Raw genomic sequence first — 16,862 nt, 5'->3', positions numbered from 1 at the left:
AATCAGGACATAGTTTCCTTCTAGGCTGGACTGGAACCTTCATCGCACCAGCTTGATTGGTCTTAGTTCTAGACAGTTTATGCTGTAGGTCCTTTCCTCTGGGTTCCAGATGCCTTGAGCTGTTTGGTACCCCAAGTATGCTTGCCAGCCTGAGAATCAAAGGATCTAGAAGGCTCATGGGCATGACCTAGCGGACATTGACCTGGGCTCACCACCATTTTAAAGAGTTGATTACCTGTGCCTAAACCCTCACTTGATCTTTCATGCATGCCGGGGAACGGTCCAGTACCTTGAGGAAAAAGCCTTGAAGGAGCCCAATGTGTGATTGCATCCACAGAATGATCCTTATATGCATAATAAGCAAAAGGTCTGACAAAGTAATTGAAAACAGGGTCTTACAAAAGTGCTGGGCAACCTTAACTTTAGGTAATGCTACCAGATCTGCTTTAATATTGAGACAGTGAATCAAATTCAACATTGGTTGAAGCAGCTACAGCTCTACAGTTCAGCTGGGCCCACTAATGTCAGCAGTAAGTTTGGTCCATTGTCTCATTAAGATCTAAATTAGACTTTATGGCAGATAGAGTAAGTAGTAGGAATATAAGAACTGAGTTTTCAAGCAGGAACAGTATGAAGTTTGGGAAATTTTCTGCTCAAATGGATTGTACAGGCCGATGGCTGTGAAGGGCCATTTAAAAAGTTGACAGACATTACATTTTTTGAGAAGAAATGTTTCCTCTCTTGAGAACCATTAACTTTTGTTAATTCAGTTATTTAAAAACATCACATTGTGTGTCCTGCTGGCTATTTGACATGATTTGTGTTTCCAATTTATGCCAAAAACTTAGATTCTTAGATAGGAGCCCCTGTAATTTTTTAAAAATAAAACTAGTAAAACATTTCCATCCTCATTTTTAATTGTAATTTCAAATGTTAGGTAAAGGTCTTTGAATATCAGGTTTACAGACAGACTGCATTTTTCACCCTTAGTATTCTAATTTAGCTTAATTCCCAAATATATGAGGCAGTCCTGATTTGGGCCTACTTCTAGGATCTAATTAGAGGCCTGCTGTTTATTCTCAGTATGAATGCACACACAAACATTGGACTCATGGGATTTTTTAATTATTTTTCTTTTTTACTACCAGTTTGTGCTATGACAGCCTGGGTTGGTTTATATCTTACCATGCCAATCACCACTGGTTTGCTTCTTTTGGTGACTGCTCTTCAGTTCTTGCTGATCAAAAGATCATATTCCACATGGCTCAATATTGGATCCGTATTGTTCAGCATCACTGTCCTTGGCAGTACAACCCAGGGATTTCCTACTGTGTAGAGGACAATCTGAATGCTGTTGTCTACTGATTCTTAAAACAAAACAAAAAAAAAACCACACTCACTCTCACTCTCTCTCACACACACACACACACACACACACCTTCTTTCCCAAAGTCTTGATAAAATCTGGATTTGCAACAGTCAGAGCTGCTTGAAATAAAATTTTAACAAAAGTCTTAATGGGACAATCAAACCTGGTTAATCCAAATCACTTTGCAAACTATTTTTATTCAAATTAAAAAGCCTCAAACAAATTGATGGTACATACATGTTATAAGCCTGGTTATCACTAACATTTTGGGTACACAGATGTAAGGAAAAACCAAACATGGATTAACCAGGTCCGAAAACATATACTGAAAAGTCACCAACACCAACTTTCAAATTTTTACACAAACAGTAAGTTTTCTCTTGAAGGAAAGGGAGGGATTGGGGGGAGGACTGGGGAAGAGAAGATGAACAATTAACGGCCTCCAAGTAGTTTACTAAAATACAGATTCTAAATTAATCTATTTTTCACTCTCACAGAAGCCAACCATTTCCCATGCATCCTTTTTTTTTTTTAATTTTAAAAATTTCATTTATGCCAATACAGTAAATCACGGTGAAATACAAATTATGGGTTCAAATACTCCCAAAGAGAGGCATGTCTTTTTAACCATTCAGAGTTAGAAAATAATTCTAGATTGTAGCCATCAAACCATAAATCCTAAATTTTACTGCACTCTCCATTGAAATGCCCGCAATATACAGAGACATGATTTTGAAATAAATAAAAAGTTTAATATAATTGATTAGGGCCAGCCCAGTGGCCTCATGGTAGTGCTCTGCACTGCCATGCAGGAGACCCAGGATTTGGTTTACAGTTCCAATCTCTTGCTCCTGGGCCAGGAGGAGCGGTGAAGGCTCCCTACGGTGGGAAAGAGGCAATGCTGCAGGTTGTTCAACACTGACCTTTCTGACAAATTAAAGATCTGAGATGTACAGATTCCAAAGGGAATCCCATCCAGTGCCCAAAAGAAAAATTAAAAATAAATAAAAAATAACTTAAGTAAAATTAATTCCAGGCTCTTTGGTGTAATTTTGTTAAATGTCTAGCTATAAGAGACTCTGATTGTAGTGATACAGTTCATGATGGTTCTAAATACTCAAAAATTAGGACTTGCTGCCTATCTGATTCAGCTCAATGTCCTGTTTTTGTTGCTAAAATCTGCAAAGCTTATGGTCATTTAAATGTACATTAAAATGATACTATACATGTTGGAGGTTTAATATATTTGCAAAATGTTTTACATTAAATTTAAATTTAGAGTTGGTTGTTTACAAATGGCAGTAAACTAAACAAAGGGTATATGTGCAATACTTGTATTACTTGTAGGGTTCAAATTTACAAATCACTTCCCTCTCCATACTGTTTCCCTTTCCTTCATATTAGTATCATGTCTGAAGACCTGGATCTTTAAGTGACTACCAGAAAATATGAAATAATATTTCCTGTAATTACTGAAAAAACTAACAAATAGTGTAAGATCAATCACAATTTATACTTGCACATCACATTTTCCTCATCACTACAAAGCATGTCACTGAACTAGGCACCAAAATGTTGACTATTTTAAAGTGAAAATTTGCACATTGTGTTCAAGGAAGACTTTTCTATTTCAGTGCTTTTTAAAATACATTTCCACATGATGAATATTTCACTCTGTTAGATGAGAAAATATCAGCAGATTGATTCTTTTGGATACATGTTTCAGTGATCACCCTAGTAGAAGATTTTTAAGTAATTTTGCTTTCCCAAATTTTTTTGTTTGCTGAATATCAAAATCATTAAAAAATAATTATGTATCATAAAAGAATTTGGCTCTGATAAACAACTTTGCAGTCAAAAAGTTGTTTGTTAATTTGTTTTTAACTGTCTGGCAAGTTCTGAACAGAAGGAAGTCACAGCCCTGAAATGTGGATAGAACACACCATACGTACCTAGTGATTAAGAAGAAAAAAGGTGCAATGCAAGCAACCTATTCTCTCCCATCTATAAACCCTGGTATACACTGTGTTGATTTTACACATGCTGTAGTATTTTATTTTAAAGCTAGAATTATATGTTCAATTTCCCTCCAGCCATACTACAATACTTTCATTATAGTGAACTGAAACACTTAAAAAAAAAATACAAAAATCTCTTATAATACCAAATCATTAACAGAACATATGTAGATTTTAAAATCATTTTAAAATGAATCAGCTGCAGTCTTTCCCCCTCTTTTATTTACCTTCCAAGATTTAAATTAAGTCAAAGTTTTGCATTTCTCTTGCAAATATTAATGAACCTAAACCCATGCAAGGAATGCAGCTCCCTACCCTGCTGTACGTGTAAGTGATGTCACAGAACCCTGAATGCAGGTCTTGGCAGATAAAGCATTTCACCTTTCAAATGCATTTATTTGTGATTCAGTTTGTACGTGTATTCTGTTACTGATCTGGGATCTCAATGGCCATTGTCAACACCATCAACTAACTGGACACAGTTGGACAACACAGCAGTAAGCACATCTGTGTCCTTTCTACACTAGCATTTCTACTGTTGCTACAACCAGTGGAGCTGCGCTAGTGGTTAATCACAGATCCAATTGTTGCTAGTGTTGACGCACCCTTTTCCTTTATTTACATAAAGCCTTTCAGTTCACATCCAACTGGTATTTCTGCTGGAAGTGGTTAACACACACAAGCACATGTACACACATTCTTCTATGAGGTAAACTATGACTAATTTCACATTCCATTGTATTTTTCAAACTAATCTGTAAACGCTTATTTGTTTTGCTTTTTTCTCTTTTTTATACAAAAAACTGATGGCATTCGATTCTCAGTAATAAGTACAAGAAAGATGAAACCTTGACTACACTTATAATCAAATATGAAATTGCCTTTTAAACAAAGGGAACATATGCAAAAAGTTTTTGTATTGGATAAAGTCAACGTAATATAACAAAAAGTGAAAGATGCTTATTAAAAGTGTCCTTATAAAAATGGTCTTGCAATGTACAGCAAAATGCAATAAAAATTATTGTTGGTTATCTCTCCCCAGCCAGTAACTAAAACAGCTATTGTTCCACAAAACTCTTTATATGTTGGTATCAAAGGAAAAAGCAATGTATGTGATTAAACATTTTCTATGTTGTATGCTTGACGGATATTGAGGGTGTCTCGTAGCATCAAGTCTCGAAGACGCCACAGTGCATCTGCCATTGTGGTATGGGCCCCTTTACTTTTCAACCAGTGTGAAGGAAGACGGCTCTCTTGTTCTTTGGATAGATGGACATCACGTCTTCGTGCTGAAAAATTAAGGAACAGCCTATTTTTAAACTGGTTTGCCTGCCTCCCCTCCAAGATTTCCCATCATATTGGAACAACATGGAATACAATTCTACTGTATGTCTTCCCTTTCCCCCCACCCCCGCATCTCCAGTCCCTCAAGGATATACAGAACATTTAAATTTATTCTTTATTACACTTCTAAAATAAAGGAATTAGTTTACTGAGTTTTGGTATGCTCATCTTATATCCTTAATTTTTGTTATGGTTGCATGCATGTATTTTATTATTAAATGATCCATAGTTTTATTAAAATACCCTCTGTTTCTGTACAAGCCATCTTTACCTATTTTAAAATGTAAAATAACAAAGTTGGATAAACAGAGAGGGACACACTTGTTCTCTGTTGCTGAGACTGAATTAGTTGAATAAATATTGTATTAAACTTGTATGCTAATACTTTTATTCCAAAACTTTGTTATACTAAACTTTTTTTTTAATAGTACAACTTTTATTAAACTGTTATACATTCAAAAGCCTTTGGAGACTTGATGGCAAAAACAACTGTCTTAATCACTAAATCTTTAGCTCATATTTGATCTGTGATTCATAGATCAACTACATAATCATAATCAGTCCTTATCAAGCAATTGCTCATGTTACAAAGCCAAAACAGGCAATTTGGAAGCTGCATGAAGAATGAAGAAACTGACATTGCCATCCCCTGCACTAATGTCCAGTGAATATGCGGAAGGATCTATACTTTAAATGCTGCTCATTTACTATAGCAGAAACATACATTCTGATCAGGTAGTATCCTTTTAGTTTAATTAAAAATTAAGCTAAATTTTAGGTTTTTAACAAGTTCTCAGTTAGATCCACAATTCTGATAATCAGTATACAACATGTTCTGAATTCCGTAAAAATATAATTAGGTGATCAAATAAAACATATTTTAAAAAATTAAGCATCCATTGGTAGCAAGTTTAGGTTCTGATCCTACCACTAGATCTGTGTGGGGAGATTCGCATTTACTTCAATGGTAAAGATTTGTATGGCTGCAGAGGTCAGGCCTGTGCAGATCCAATTTCCAGGATCAGGGCCTTAAATCAATACTTCACCCTCTACAAACACCACATTATCTCAGATAAAATATTCACATCATCTTGAGCATTGCTGCAACATCTGATTTTTTTTAAAATGTAAATTACGTAAGAAACTCTTTCAACTCTTTTTAAAACAAGATGTTGCAGCATTTCACAATGGCACCTGGAATTAGCAAAAAACTGTATTGCCTGCTTTTGCTGAGTTTAATGTAAACAGCAGTGCTGAATTTTTTTTCATGCTGTACCTCAATGTATGGTCAATTAATATTTCTGAGGTCAATAGTGCATCCTTAAAGGGACACAGTCATCTTGTTATTACAGCAGCCAAAATAGTATAAACTGACAGTCAAGGATCTTTTTTTCCCCTAGTAATTTCAAGCTATATTTAAGGATGCTGAGTTTAAATATAGTCACCTGACTTCCATTAGCTTTAAGAGAAGTAGCATGGACAAATAAGTTTTGTGTTTAGTTCAGCCAAGTATTTCCTGCTACACTCTCAAAGCATCAACAAATATCCTTTTTAATCTACAATTGTTTTTGTAACTGATTACCAAGATAGGACTGTGATAACCAGTATAAATATAGATTCAAAATAATAAAAAATGTATTCTATCGCCCAATGTCTTACTTTAGTGTAGAAGTCTTACCTGAAAGGGTCTGGTCCCACTTGCTAATACTATTTGATTCAGCACTAAGCCCCTCAATATATTTCAGGTAGGCCTCAGAATGAAGAAGCCGCTGTGTCTTTGGTGGAGGGGAGACAAACATTGGAGTTGTGGGCTGCTGTATAACCTGCTGACTTGCTTGGCTTTGACCAGGGTATGGAGGTGGTGCCTGCTGGCCAGGTGGCCCAAGCATTCCCATCTGAAATGACAAATGATAGAAGAGTGAGCATTTTTTTTTATTCAGCTGCACAGATCTCCATGTAAAAACGTAACCAGGTAAAAGGCAGTGTGATGACTTTCCTGTTTTAACCCCATATCTATCAAAGGGTGGCGTTTCTATGGTTTCCAAAGAATGCCAAGAAATACTGAGATAAACACGTGTCCCCCACAAGACGTGCAAGAGGCTAGTCTCTTAATTCAGCATCAGAATGAATACCAGTTGAGATTTAGGCCTGGGCAATTCAATGTATAAAATAGAAAAAGATTTTCAGGTGAAACCTCCACAAAACAGGGCTCCCTGTTTTTTCAATGAGATGCACAGGTACAGGGACTGTCAGAGTTAGGCAATTTCTAGTATTTGTTTTCTTAAACTAGATGGTAAGCTTAGGAGTAGGAACTATATCCTTATGTAGCTGTACCACACAATGGGGCCGCGATCCTGTTTGGGGACTCTGAGCACTTCCATAATATAAACAACAATCATCATCATGCAAGAATCACTAGTGCACGTAAGAAAATCCTGGTTCATGATTGGTTAAAATCCATATGACAGTAAGTTTTCATTATTTATCTCCTTAAAAGGTCAACAATACTGAGTTCTGGAACAATTTTGATCAGGTTACATATGCACTTTACTACCTTCTGACTGGCTCACAGATTAAATATAATTCTAGAAGTCCAAAATCATTTCCCCCCTAAAACGTTAGAATTAATCTAGTGAATTGGATGCCCAATGAACAATTGGCTTATACTAATCAATGAAAAGGATCATTTGATCATCAATAGAATCTGACCTGATTGTTGAAGAACCAGATAGTGTCTATTGGTTTTATGAGTTTTTGAAGAAATAAAGAGGTGCAGCCTGTTTATTGATGTTTAGAAACAGAGCAAGAAATCTTCTCGCAAACAAATAGGTAAAATACAGGTCATCAGCAATTACACAGTGCACAGAAATGACTCACATCAATTAGGACAGGAAAAAAAGAATACTGTCTCATTTAAATTGCAGAGGGCACTTTGTTACAATTTAATTAACCAAATTAGAATCTGGCCAAGAAACACAAATACTCTTCCTATGGGATCTTCAATGACCAAAAGTGGTGAGAAATGCCCTGATTTTACATCTCATTTGAAAGACAAACTGCATCATAGCACTCACTACTAGCACACTGTGGAGACATTGGTTCAATATTAACTCAGAGAATACAATGGAATATGACTTAACATTTCAGAAAGAATGTAAATTACTTACCGGCTGTCCAAAGGGACTTCCTCCTGGTGCCGGAGTGCCTACCATGGAAGACACACTTTGGCCTATAACACCTACATTTTAAAATATAAACAAAATTAGTTTTATTTCATTTCAGTAACCAATGCCATTTTGTCTTTTATAAAGATCTGGCATCATTATTTAACTGATCATCATATCTTTACTATTGAAATTAATTTTATTCACCATAACGATACAACACTGCCTGTCATAGAAAGTTTCTAGATTTAAAAAAGGCATGATACTGAGATGCAGCCTGCTCAGTTTAAAACTCTCTTTCCCCAATCCCCACCCTTTTTTTTGGTAATAATTAAAAAGAGATTCTATTCTTTTCTGGTTTCCATTTTGCCCGTTGCACAGTTATTGTCTGACTAAATCTCACCATTCAAACTATACACCTCTCTTATTTGAAAGTAATCATCCCATCCTTCTTTTAATAATTAAAAAAATTATATATATATATATATATATATATATAGATTTGTTCCATCCAGTGTCATCCAACATTTCCCCTACATTCAACATTATAAAATGTGTTCAAGCAGCAGCAAAACCATGCAATTCCTTTTTTAAAAAAATGCTACTGTATTATATTAGTCTTCTAATAAGAAAAGCAATTTGTGATAAACATTGAAGTGATAAGATTAGTTTACATAGTCTTAAGAGTAAAACAGATTAACGTTATCCACTTATTTTTTAACTTTGGAAATTACATATGATAAAGCATTTCCAATTATTTGGATAAATATTTTACACATTTTCCCTATTACATGAAGTGCAGCAGGGAACAGACCAGGTAAGTCACACTCAAAGATGAATTTACAAACCTAATTGAGAGCTGTCTGGTTCGTGACATTTTAAATGAAGATGACTGGGCCTGAACAGATTAATGAAAGTTGCTCTTGATGCTGTTCTTTATATTTGTGTCGATGCTTCATCGTGTCATAATCAAATATAATTAATTTTCAAATTGAAAATGTATGCATACCAGATGTAATCTGCATGCAGTGTTCTACATCGGTGACATTGATTTTAAAAGATGTGCCACTGCAATTTTTCACTGGCATTTATTCTTAAGCATAAATTGAGCTCATTTTAAAAAACTCACAACATCCCTGTATTTCAAATGTACAAAAATACAGTAACAGGTAAGAATTCTTCCAATGTAAATAGTGTGATATGTCAGGGATTTTTGGGGGTTGGGATGGAAGAAACTTCTCTTCCAGCACCTGAGAATGGCCCCTCCCTCACTCTACACTGTTCCAGATGAGATTCTGAGGACCCTTCGGTCCAAGGTCTATTATTTCTTCCTTGAATCTCTATCCCCTCAGTTCTAAAATGCTGAACCTATAATGCTCATTTCTCCAGTTGTGATAATGAATAACTGACCTCTTAAAGGTACACACCAACCTGGCACAGTGTGGCATCCACTAAACCTTTATACTACTACCATCCTGCTCTTAAATTTCACCGACTTGATGAGCAGGAGATGCAGCTGCATCTTGCGGTCTATCAACAAGCTACAATACTAAACCCATTAATGTTATGAAGTTAATGTGAATCTTGCACACCAGTTTAGGATGCAGCTTGCATACCTAATACTGACCGAGGTTTTTTTTTTTAAAAAACCACTTACATTCAGATACATAACCATGTTAATAGGACTTCAGGTAAACATCTACTGTAGTTGCAAATGGAAACTAAAAGGCAAACAAAATACTACTTTCTGTTTATAGATTAACAGCTTAACTACTGAACGTGTGCAACATTTTAAATGGCAGCATTGGAGTGTGCTGTGGGGGGCAAAAGGGGAAAGAAGCAGTAGTAAAGAGTATAAAAGAGGGTAGTGACCTGCAGTCCCAGAACAGGAATGAGACAATAGTACTATCTATACATGGCATATCCCCCGCTTTCCTAAAATATAACCATTCATCTTTTGCTCTGCTCAGAAATTTAAATTTTAAACGTGAAAATAAAGACAAATGGGGAAAAATGCTGTTCTTTGTCAATGAAGATTTTGACTGATTGATTTACTTCACCAACACATACTTCAAATAAACCTTCTTATCAGGTCTGGGACATAAATTGTTGAATCACTAGCACTGAAGGCTACTGTATACTAACTTGTAAGATTGCAAACAATTTTATAATTAGCCTTATGACTGGACATTTTATAGATTGCAAAGTAAGGGTGAGGACTGCCTTCAACTTTTGTATTTGGTGAATAAATAACAATGACAATTTCTAATCTTATCATATGTATATGTAATTGATTATCTGACCTACTGCTAATACACAGAGATATTTAGTCAGTTGTGTGAATTTAAACTGACTTTGAATATAATTTTTTAAAAACCAACAATGCACAGATGGAAAGGATTTCCACCAGACACTGGCAACAAGAAATCCCACCTATGAATCTACTAAAAAATTATTGTACATTCTATTTAAATACAAGGATAAGAACTAAGCCGCTTTCAGGGTTTGAAGCTACTGATAAACTAATGCCCAAATAACATGATTTTGACTAGTCATATTTCACCAGGTAAATCTTTTGTTGCTTGTTCACAATATAAGTTGTTCTGCCAACATTTATTAACATTCCATTAAGCTCAATGGACAATTGGGATATACCTGGTATATTCAGCAGCATGGCACATATGTTACAGTTAGACATACCTGGAACATTCAGCAACAGTCAAGCAGTTAAGCTACAAACAAACAAGTTTCAGATAACTTCTGTAACAACTGGTTAAACTGTGAGAACATGAAGATGAAATAATGAGTGAATGTGGACATTCTTACCCGGTGGTGGGATGCCTGGGATGCCTGGCATACCTGGCGGAAGTTGGTGGGGTGGGGGCACCCCAGGGTGAAGTGGCTGCATGCTGCCCATGCTAACAATGCCATCAACTGGGCCCTGCAAAGGTGGCAGCACTGGCGGATAGCCACCTATCATGCCTTGAAGGACACAACAAATTTCAAACATGCATCAATAACATGCAATATGATCTAAATAATAAGACATGCACTACCCACAAATAAGCACCTTTAGTACAGCAGGACAATACTACAATTAGTATCTTGCAAGAACGAACAAAAAATAAAATAAAAGTTATAAATATGAAATGCTATACTTTGGATGAATTAGTATTTAGTGTATTTGTAATGTTTTTCATGGGGCAAAAAATGCTCAATGTTCAAATACATGTTAACACAAGGAATACATTCAGCCACAATTAAATGTTTCTAATGTGAACAGTTTTAACATAGCATTAAGTTCTGTCACTCATATTCGAATTAACAGCAAAACACTCAAGACATCAATTTTTGCACATCCATACTTTGTGGGATAGCTCTGTGGCCAAACCTAATTGCAAGATAAAAAATTCTCTAAGCATTTTTCTGTGCTATGCATGCAGAATTCTTCTATCAAGACTATTTATAATGCATACTCTTTAACTCAATGTAGTGGCATGTTTTTTTTTTTTTTTAATTACCTTCTATACAACCTGAGCAAATGTTTAAGTGGAAGTTAAAAATCTGATCACTCTGGATGTGCTGGGACATATCAACCTTCATCCCATGCAACCCCACTGAAGTCAGTTGATTTACATGGTGCATAAAAATCAAGGCAGAATTTGACCTCTGATGCTTCATAGGCCTCATAATAAAGAAAAAGATACAATGAAGAATATACGGGACCATCTGCTAACAATCTCAATCTCTTGGGAGTGAGGAAGACCCAAGTACCGTACTGTCAGTAAGCAAACCTGAAAGGCCATGTGAAAGGTCTGTATTATGTTTATTAAGCCCTAGATTTTTAACTTGCTGTTTCCAGTCCCTTGCAGTTTGTTAATTTTGCATGGTATGTTGTCAGAGAGCTAAGGAAAGGTGTTTGTAATACTATGAAAAGATAACTGAGGATAGGAGAAGGTTCTAAAGAACAGGAGATAAGATTAAATATTAATATTGGAGAATCTACAGGGCATGCTGAGAAAGCACCTCCAGAGTCTCCATTACACTGACAATGAACAACCCATATAAAAAATAACTTTAAGAATGCAGAGTTTTCTGGATTAAGACCAACTGATAACTCTCAATAGCTCTGATTGACCACTCTCTCTTTAATAGAACTACTGGGTGTTCAGGAGCAAAGGGTATCTGTAGCTGAAAAATAACTAGCAGCTTGCTCAGAAAACATTGTGACAGATCTGAGAAATGTCAGCTTTTTTTCATGTTTCAAGTTAAGCCAACAATCAAGAAATAACAGTTTGGTCCCATTCACATAATAAGTTTCTTTAGGTGAACAAGAAATTTAGCTCAACATTTAAATTGTAATAGATGTCCATTCAAATATTTTTAAACTTGTCTCTATGAATTTATCAATATATTTCAATGCAAATTTTTATTTTTAAAAATTAAAACCACAGACAAAAATATCGATATAGTAAGTGGTCCCAAAGTAGCTAAAAAGTTCTACTACACCAGCTTGCAGTAAGATCTTCAAGTCAGTCACTTGAATCTTTTAAAAACTTTCCTTTCAATTACAGAAGTTTATTTGTACATATACTGCATGACTTCAATGGAATACTTACTCAATAGCTGATTGACTTAATATACTGTAGTGAAATCTGCATTAAGGATAGGTTCCAGTAGCCCAACCCATGGTTTATGTGACCGCTTCTAATATCTCAATGTGCAATTTCCACTGCAGTTTTGGTTAGTAAAAATAAATCTAATAGGTAACCTGCTTTTTTTTTTGCTCCTTGGATAGCTGTTTACATCTTCTGAACTGTACCTTCCCCCATTTTTCATATAAGCCACAGTTATTTACAGAAGCTCTTGTATATATAATTGTACATGTGACTAGAGATTTGTTTCCTAAATGTGTATCTTAGAAAGTGCTAGAATTTCTCAGCCTCAGATGCTCTACAGAAGCCCTGTAACTAGTCCCACAGGGTTATTTCATGCAGATGAAAGTAACAGAACTGAATATATGCTGTCCTTAATTTTTCTATCACCTCATCACTGGCTGAAAGGTTGAGGAAGAAATAAGTGAAATCTCAATTTATTTATTTAGACATTTTCAAATAAAAGACTCCTGGAGACTGGGAAGCGGATGACTTCATTATCAGTTGTAAGGAAAATATTTGGAAGTATTTTGCATGATATAGTGAAGACACACTCTGGAAATTCATTTTTATCAGTCTGAATTATGAGAGGATGGTCTTTGTGTTTGAAGAACTCACCACAAGAGATAAAGTAAACAGTGAATATTATGTGCAGAACTTAGATTTGTCACAAAGCATTTGTAAAGGTTTCACAAAGGGGATTACTAGCTATGAAAAAAAAGACTCCCTGAAAAAATGTAAAATTGATGGTTAGTATAAAGACATGAGAGGCTGAAATTTGTAGCTTTTCTTGCTTGTATAAGATATTCTCCAGGTAAAATAAAGGTGGCAGTGGGGAACTCTTGTTTATAACATATGCAAATGATTTAGATAAGAATATCAAAATGTAAGACAGCAAAATCTGCTTAAGGTATAACAACTAAACATAAAAAATGAACAACCAGATTCAGAGAATTTCAGAGAACCACCTGAATTTATTAACAGGACTGGGATACTAGCAGAAACATGCAATTTAGTGTAAACAAATGCTTTGCAGTCTGGATATCATAAGCCAAATACGAAACATGTATTTAATTGAACATCCATGCAACCTATTGACCAGAGAGGAATTTAGAGGTCATAACAGAAAATAAAACTACAAGCTGTCAGCTTAAAGTATGGCTGCAGCCTAAAAAACAAAACTGAGAACAAATGAAGTAACTCGAATGCATTAAGGGAGAGATAAAATATACTTTAATTGTATGTTCAAAGCACTATTTTTAGAACTTGACTAAACTAATGTGATCTTTTTAATTAATCTGTGACAGAATTAGATATTGGAGAAGGAAAAGACCTAATACATACCCCTGCCAATGAAGCATAGGTTCCCTTAATATATTCTCCAGGGCTTTGCCCAGCCTTATGACCTAATCCTGGAAACATTTAATACCGGCATAGTCCTACTGAATTCAGCTGGAATACGACTGCTAATCACAATACCAAATAGTACAGATTTGTGGAAAAAGCCCTAAAAGTGCAGTTCTATTCTGTGAAGTGACTTGGTAAAAATGGCAATGTGGGATTTCATATTTATTGTCTCAGTTATCCCAGATCAAGCTTTTTCTGTTTACAAGCAAAATAACCTTTTTAGCTGCCAAATCTGCAAACTCATCCTAGAATCTGAAAGTCAGGCTGGATTTTTCAGTCTCACATGTCACCAACAATAAAAGATTTCAAATGGAACCTACTTAACACTTCCATTGATGATGCATGCACTAGAAGAAATCCAGCTCACTTCCCTTTGCAGTACTACCAGGAGTAAACATTTCCTTTAATAAGCAGAGTGAACACAGATGACGGAATACAAACAGGGAGCAGCTCTACTGAGTAAGGAGGAACCTATTTTACAGCCTTTTCCAGAAGAATATTAATGACTAGAAAGTGTAATGGGGGGGTGGGGTGGGGTGGGAAATCAGGATAATTTCAAGTTTAAGTATATTTATTATGAAGAAAGGCTGAAGAGGTGGAGCTTTTTCTTCAGTAGGAATAAAGTGACCCAAGAGAAGTGTTCAGAGTTATGAAGGGGTTTGATAAAGTGGATGAGGAAAAAATGGTCATAGCTCCTACTTTTTACCTGCAACAGGTGTCAACTGCTGATTGAGCATTCCCATTGGTGTTGGTGGCGGCACCACCCCCATAAGAGCCCCGACAGGAGTGCCTGCCCGGGGGGAGGAATTCTGCTGCTGTTGCTGTGCTGCTCGCTCTCTCTCCTGCTGCTCAGCAACTTTAGCTGCCCGCTCTGTAAAAGTATTTTAGATTTTCAGTTCTGTTTTGTAACCCAGAATTTCAAAATATTATCTGTTCATTAAAGAGGACTATTAAAACACTGGCATAGTTTAGTCTAATATAAAATAGAACAGATTATTCTACTCATACAGCATATAATTTGATTTCATTTGGCTCCAGCTAAAACTTTTAGAGAACCTATCATGAAAAATATTCCATCAAGTTTTAAAAATGTGAAGTTTTATTTGATTAAAAAGTTAATTTTAAAAAGTCAAAGAACAGATTTGATCATAACACCAGTGTTACCAACATGATAGCAGCAGCCCAGCACTAGGCCCGGTCCACACTAGGAAAACTGGGCAAAACTTTCCTACTTTTCATACTATTGGCTCAGCTAAGCCAGCAGTAGCAATGTTGGGAGCTCTCGTGTAGATGTGCCACCAGCTGCTGCTGGCATTTTAAGCCCTTTGTCCGTTAGATTTGCCCCAAGCAAGATAAGGTCATAAGAGTGTTTAAAATACAAGTGGCAATCAGTGACTCATCTACATCGGGGCTCCCCACGTCCATACTACTGGTGGAGCCGAAACAGTGGTAGCAAAATTCTTGCAAGATTTCCCTAGTGTAGATAGGTCCTTAGTGTTTTAGAACATAACAAGCAGCAGATGGATTGACCAAAAATACTTCCTCTGCCTCTCCCTTTGACTTCTCCCTTTCCCCATCACAGTTCCCTTATAGCCATTTCCTTTTTAGCTACAGATGTCTAACTCAAATTGTGCTGCTCTGTAGAAACATGTGTGTCCTTCGTATTGTGAATCTGTTTGGTACCTAGATCAAGTTTCTCACTGCTACTATAAGAATAAAAGCTTGACTGTACAGGAATCTGATGAGAAGACAGTTTTACATGGAAAAAAGGGGTATTCCAAATGCCCACGCAAGGTGCTTTTTGGGCATGCAAGTTACTGATTTGTTTTCTCTGAATATTATATCCTACTGAAGCAATGAGAAGCAACAAAGAATAAATGAATGCAGCATATACCTCTGTTAATTTTAACAGAACTGAATGGCGGGGCTAAAAGTTTTCTTGAAGTTGGTGAAAGATGAAAATTGTTACTAAAAACAGCAATAAAGTGTCAAATGAAGCTAAGAAGTTCAGCAACAGGATTAAATTATATATGCTACTAAAACACTAGCTTTTACCAGTACAGAAGTCCAAAAGCCTTTATCATACAACTGTGTTTCATGGGTAACTTGTTTGTGCAACCTCTAGAAGTATATAAATACACTGAAAGACCAGTTCCATTTCTTCTAGGCATTTCCTTCCGTGTTTTCACCAATCATCTCAGGAAGGGATGACGACGCATATGAACTCCTACATTTATTACTGGCAACACATATATGATTGAGAACAGAGAACACAAGCCATTTAAGGGGAGATGCCGAAGTAGAGAAGTGGACACTCCTCTTCAGAGTGATTAAAGAATTTGGAGAAAAGACAGATCCAGCTGTTCATACTCTCCTTTAGTTTTGGCTAGTTAAAAAATGATCAGATAGAAGAAGCCCCTTAGACACTCTGCTGAATTACCGTTAAATTTTCTATTTGACCATAATGCTAGTAACTTCAACTTTGGAACGCTGAGTCTTGAAACAGGACTGTGACCCACCCAGTACGGGGCAATGCTACGTAAAATCTGTCTACTGACGTCACAACTGGCACAGATCTAACAGATGAAACTTACAATTTACAATATTGTCACAGCAGTGCAATAATGGTGCACAGACTTAGAAAAATTCAGCTGGGATTCACTATAAAGTTCAGTGACTCCAATCCCAAATCCTTCAGACCAGGGTTTGAAACACAATTTATAAAGCAGGAAGATGCCCCTCTGCTTGAACTTCACTTTTCCTTACAATGAGTCTTTGCCTCATTCATAGTGCATATGTACAAAATTCTTTGCAGTGCGGCTAAGTTAGCCATGCAGACATGTGCAATGAGTCTACTTGTGCTTAAATATTGCTAAAAATTGTACAATTTATACCCCACATGTGC

At 36.0% G+C, this 16,862-nt stretch overlaps 1 protein-coding gene across 8 annotated transcripts in view; it reads right to left on the bottom strand.

Moving 5' to 3' along the window:
• Positions 1–1,741: 1,741 nt before the first annotated feature.
• Positions 1,742–16,862, bottom strand: part of PBRM1 (polybromo 1) — an 87,000-nt gene continuing 71,879 nt past the window's right edge. For 5 of the 8 annotated variants that reach the window (XM_084633375.1, XM_084633374.1, XM_084633377.1 and 2 more), the window contains 5 exons: positions 14,664–14,828; positions 10,722–10,877; positions 7,899–7,969; positions 6,410–6,626; positions 1,742–4,676 (listed from right to left, as the gene is read on the bottom strand). In XM_084633375.1, coding sequence (XP_084489501.1) covers positions 4,504–4,676; positions 6,410–6,626; positions 7,899–7,969; positions 10,722–10,877; positions 14,664–14,828 — 782 coding nt within the window. In that variant the 3' untranslated portion in view covers positions 1,742–4,503. The remainder of the gene's footprint in view (positions 4,677–6,409; positions 6,627–7,898; positions 7,970–10,721; positions 10,878–14,663; positions 14,829–16,862) is intronic. The other 3 variants (XM_084633379.1, XM_084633378.1, XM_084633380.1) reach the window with 3 other exon arrangements.

Source organism: Lepidochelys olivacea (assembly GCF_965140295.1).
Source record: "Lepidochelys olivacea isolate rLepOli2 genome assembly, chromosome: 7".
Taxonomy (NCBI): domain Eukaryota; kingdom Metazoa; phylum Chordata; order Testudines; family Cheloniidae; genus Lepidochelys; species Lepidochelys olivacea.
Note: the sequence above shows the minus strand (reverse complement) of the source record. Positions and strands in the feature narration are given on the sequence as shown.